The 5,403-nt window shown below is 42.6% G+C and overlaps 1 protein-coding gene across 1 annotated transcript in view; it reads left to right on the forward strand.

Annotated features, from left to right (window-relative positions):
- Positions 1–1,685: 1,685 nt before the first annotated feature.
- b9d1 (B9 protein domain 1) overlaps positions 1,686–5,403 on the forward strand; it is a 5,032-nt gene continuing 1,314 nt past the window's right edge. Inside the window, exons 1-6 of the mRNA XM_080010235.1 lie at positions 1,686–1,845; positions 1,948–2,016; positions 4,398–4,509; positions 4,689–4,785; positions 4,904–4,966; positions 5,090–5,157. Of these exons, the coding sequence (XP_079866361.1) occupies positions 1,783–1,845; positions 1,948–2,016; positions 4,398–4,509; positions 4,689–4,785; positions 4,904–4,966; positions 5,090–5,157 (472 nt within the window). The 5' untranslated portion in view covers positions 1,686–1,782. The remainder of the gene's footprint in view (positions 1,846–1,947; positions 2,017–4,397; positions 4,510–4,688; positions 4,786–4,903; positions 4,967–5,089; positions 5,158–5,403) is intronic.

The following is a 5,403-nucleotide window of genomic DNA, read 5'->3' on the forward strand; positions in this document are numbered from 1 at the left end:
AATACCAAAAACGTTGTGGTATTTCTGTGAGTAATGACTATTGCACAGCTCCTATTTTTCCGACGCCTTCCTGGATCTTGAACGCATCCCTCAGTCGCACATTTCAGTGGATTCGACTCAACGTGGTCACGAGTTTTTGTGAACTACTTTTTTTCGTATTTTTAATCAATCTGGCAAAGTAATGGGGACCACAGAGGTTATATAAATCAGACAGATCTATAGAAATCTACCAGGTAAGAAGGTACATAAATACACATGTAAATCAATAGTTTGGTAATGGCGAACCCCTACAGAGTCAGTCTACACAGCACACTGGACACGGTCCTAATGGACATAGTGAATCAGAATCTGTATATTTATACTAAATAGTATAATGACGTCATAAAGCGTCTTACTGCAAATCTTTTCTCGTTCATTTTGTTTACAAATAGTTCCATATCAGTCAAGCAAGACCAGCTGAATATTTGGGATCAAAGTTGTTTGGTTTTTCACTAATATATGTATGTATGTGGATCGATTTGGATGAAATTTGAACCTTCCTCGTGATCCTTGTGACATGGTGGTTTAAATGACACCATAAACCAGGTTCATAGCTTCTGTCATACTTGTGTTCCAGATAGTTTGAGCTAGGTTGGACAAATTTTGGCGTTGGATGCATTAGAACGGGTCTGTGATTTGGGTCAAATTTGGTCGGTTTTTTCACCCATTTTTGCTCCGTATGTGGATCGATTTGGATGAAACTTCAACCACGAGGTGTTTGTGAAGGCGCGTTTAAAACAAGACCGTGTTCGTAGCTTTCTACCCATTCTCCTGTTTCAAATAGCTTTCAATTTAAAAATTCAGGGAATCTGTCCTGAACAATATCAATAGGGGATCCAGCCAACTGCCTTTAAAAAGTATAAAGGTAATTAGAGAGGGGGGAAGAATTGAAAAGCAGAGGTGTTTGGGTTTTAAAGGTCAGAGACAAGGGGTTCAGTTCTATCAGACCGCAGGACACAAACAGAGAGAGAGAGAGAGAGAGACACTACACAAAAACAGAGTTACAAATTATGATTTGCATAAGTGCTGTATAAAAAAAAATCCTATTTTAACAACAGCAGCCTGTGGCTATTCGTAATATGGTATTCATTAACAATGAATAACAATCAATCTTCACTAATGCAGGACTTTTCATAAAGTGCACTCCCAATATGGATATGCATGACAGATATTTACTGTATTGGAAGGATTGAAAGGTTGGCTGTGGATACATACTCACCCCATTTGATCAGATTCGCTCTCTGGGAGACCAATCTGAGAAGATTTTCATTGTTAAATATGATTTAGTCCCACCTTCCATACCAGTCTTATGGGAGAGAACGGTGAAACTAGGATTGAAACAGCCGTCCACGGTGCTAACGTCTTTCAAATTAAATAACTAAATAATAAATACATTTTAAAAAAGCGAAATTAAATCAATCTAAATGTTCTTGGGTTCCCCTTGGGACCTCTTGAAGGGCCCCCGCGGGGGCCCCGCACCCCACATTGAGGGCCACCGCTCTCGAACATTACATTTGTCGCGACTCAGGATTTGGCCTCTACATAGGTGGCGAGCGCCACCTAGTGACCGTAAGAGGGAGTGGCCGCCCGCGGTCAAACCTCACTTCGCTCTGTTTGGACCTCGTGGCGAGCCGTAGAGACGGTGCCCTAGCAACGGGTCGGCTTTGGCCAGTCGAGCTGTTGTCCGCGTTGGAGAAACGTTCAAGTCCCGTTTTACGCTTATGTTACGGATTGTTTGAGGCAATGGCTTCAAACAACGCGTCCGTATTTCTGCTCATGATCAACGGGCAGATCGAAGGCGCGAATGTGAGTTGTGCCTTTGACGTAGCATGGAGGCTAGCTCCAGCTAGCATGGTGGCTTTGAGGCTTGGGAGGTTAGTAGCAAGTTTATAATATTCTTCTTTTCAGTTCCCAGATTACGACGAGTTGTACTGTAAATATTGTTTTGTTTACGGCCACGACTGGGCTCCCACATCAGTGAGTATTTACTGACATCGTTCATTGGTAATTCATTTGTAATAGACAAACATCGTGGTGTTTATTTAATTTGAATGTGTTGTGTGTGTATGTGAAACATTGAGCTAGGTTTCCCGCGTTGCATCAAATTTGGGCTGGGGGTTTGATCAATAGGCAAGAATAATAACAATACAAATAATTGCAGGCAGCAATGCACTGGGTCCAGTATCGACACTTATTACAGCTTTTCGAGTCCCCATGAAAGTAGCATCAGTTCGTGCTGTCGCTCTTTACATCAGCATTACTACTAAAACGAGTTAAAGTTTTCCGAGTTTCCTTTGGACAATGACGTTCAGAAGCAGCGGCTGACGTAATGGCGTGGTGACTCCTGGTGACACGCAGAATTACTACTACAAGCCGATTACTTTATCCTAAAAATTGGAAGGTTGCTCTCCGTACTCCACAGAATCCTACCTCCCAGTGTCTCTGTGGAAGGAAATCATTCCGTGTGGAAGTTCCCAACAACACAGTTCACACCCTGCATGTCCCTCAGAGACATTTCATCAACTTGATAAACATTTGGGACTAAATAAAATGGACACGATCAGTTGCTCTGAACCTACAAGCGAACTCCATGTGTGAGGACACAAACACTATTTTTTGGGCTGTTTTCAACTCCTACCGTTTGTATGTTAGGACTGGCTCAAATGTCGCAAAATAAGGAGAGACACGGCACCGGGTTAGTTGCGAACAGAATGCGTTTATATTTACTAAAAGGGCAAAAGAGATAAAATAACAAACACATTGCCCAGTCGATGTCAAGCAGGTAAGGCAATACACACACACGCATACAGTTTGCAACCACTACAGAGCGATGGAGTCTACGCTACGCAGCTCGCACGGTGCGAATGTGTGTGTGTAGCCAAGACCTTCACATTTATAGCAAATTGGATCATAATGTCACAAAGCGTCTTACTCCACAAACTCATCGCCCTCCATCAGCCGGCCGGAGTGTTGGGTGGTGGAGAGTGATTGGCGTGTCAGCAATGCACAAACGTTCAGCGATGCACACTACTTCTGGTCAAATTGAATCGATTTTTCACTATTTCCTGCTCCGAATGTGGATGAATATGGATGAAATTTGAACCACGAGATGTCTGTGACGTCCCAGTTGTGACCTCAACTGTGTCCGTAGCACCAGCGGTCGGACATAGCAGTTAGCCCTGCGGGCTGGAACCCTAAATATAGCTGCAGGCAGCAATATGCAGGGTCCATGTTAGTTGTGTTAGATATGAATTACAGTTTTCCGAGTTCCTGTAAAACACACCATCACTTTGTATCGAGATTAGTTACAAATTTTCGAGTTCCATTGGAACGTAGCATCAGTTCGTAGTGTTGCTCATCCTTACATCAACATCACTGCGAAAACGAGCTACAATTTTCTGAGTTTCAATTGAACATAGCATCGGCTGACTTAATGACACGGTGACGACTCTTCTGTGACTAATTATAGTACAGTGGTACTTTGAGTTACGAGCGCAGTAACATATGAGTTTTCAGAGTTACGAGCTGTCGTTATGTCGATTATTTGTATTGATTTGTGAGAAAAAATTTGGGTTACAAGGAGCGAGCTTCAGTTGCGGCCGCTGGTTGGCATGGCGAGCGTATCTGGCCAGCATCCCGCGTCTCACTCCTTCACTTCACGTGGTTACCTGAGCGTGGAAGCATCTCTTTTGTGTTTTGTGCTCGCGATTTGTGCTTTTTGTGCAGTTATTTTGCCAATTTTTTTCTTCGAACCATAGGTCCGAAAAAAGTAAGTGCTGAGAAGAAGAAGCGGATGATGTCCATTGACTTCAAGCGCAAAATAATAGAAAAACATGAGCGAGGTGTGCGTGTGATGGAATTGGCGAGGCAGTACGAGCGTAGTACTTCTACGATATGTACCATACTGAAGCAGAAGGAACTATAAAAAACTAACAGTGAACCAGAAAGATAAAGCTTAAGATAAGAAACAATAACATAAACCTAGTGATCAACATTCAATTTAAGCCTAAACAAATTGATAAAAAAACAAAACATGATAAAATAAACCTATAAATGTAAACCAGGATGTTGGCAATAAACCTAAAAGAAATTAACATTGTTTTTTATGGTTGTCAAACCTTGTTATACAATGGGAGCAACTATGATTTATGCACAAACAACTTAAGCATTTTTAATACGGTCACAAGAGACAAATTCAAACCAGATTTTTTTTTTAGGTCAGTGCTTGGGTGTGGTATCTCATCTTTTTGCCAGGTGCAAATAAATATATCTACAGCTGAACTGTCCTACTCAAAGAAATCCCTGACCTCAAGAAGAAAGACGGAACTAAACTTCATGACTTGACGCGGGCGTTTCAGGGGTTAGAAGAAGGCATCTCTCAGATCACCTCGAAAGGCCGCCAGTCTTCTCACAGACTGGTCTGGAACTTCCCGCTGGAAATCACCTTCAAGAGCACCAACCCCTCTGGATGTGAGACAGACACACACACACACACACACACACACGCACACACACACACACACACACACACACACACACACACACACACACACACACACCCCACATTTGAGTTATTTGCTTATATCATTCATATATATATATATTATTATTATTTATTTATTTTTTTTAATGGCGCTGTATAATTTCAGGGCCTCAGATTGTGGTGAGCGTGTATGGTCCGGACACGTTCGGCTATGACGTGGTCAGGGGCTACGGAGCGACGCATATCCCCCTCGTCCCTGGACTGTTGGTGTTACTCACCTCTCACACGGAATGAGACGAGATAGGGCTAATTATACAAAAATTAAAATAGAATACAAATGAAGTGGGGGAAAAAACCGATTTCTGGTTGTATTTTCCACAGACACACCAGGACCATTCCAATGTTTGTTCCCGAATCGACATCGAGACTTCAGAAATTCACAAGGTGAGATGTAGGTTCAATTGAAGCGTCAGTATTTCTGTTTGTGATGAATGTTACAACCTGTTATCCATTTTTACCCCTTTGAAGTCTTGACCGTCCTTTCGTCTTTTCTACTTCCTTATCCAGCTGGTTTTTGGGGCGGCGGCCGGAGTACACAGACCCCAAAGTTGTGGCCCAAGGCGAGGGTAGAGAAGGTCTGTTTGTTTGTACAAATATATAAATTTGCTTGTCCGGGTGATAGCGGAGTAGTATCTTATCAGCCTGTGTCAAACCAAATCTAAAGAGTCTCCGACAGTCGGCTCCTCCTAGTGACCATCCGATGAACTGCGTCTGGGTTTAGAGTCACATGAGTCAGGGGAAAAAAGGAAAGTGACTCCATCAGAATGAATGGACTTACGCTTGCTTGTTGTCGTTTGTCGGATTCTGTGTAAAACCGGCTT

Source organism: Zeus faber (assembly GCF_960531495.2).
Source record: "Zeus faber genome assembly, chromosome: 11".
Taxonomy (NCBI): Eukaryota; Metazoa; Chordata; class Actinopteri; order Zeiformes; family Zeidae; genus Zeus; species Zeus faber.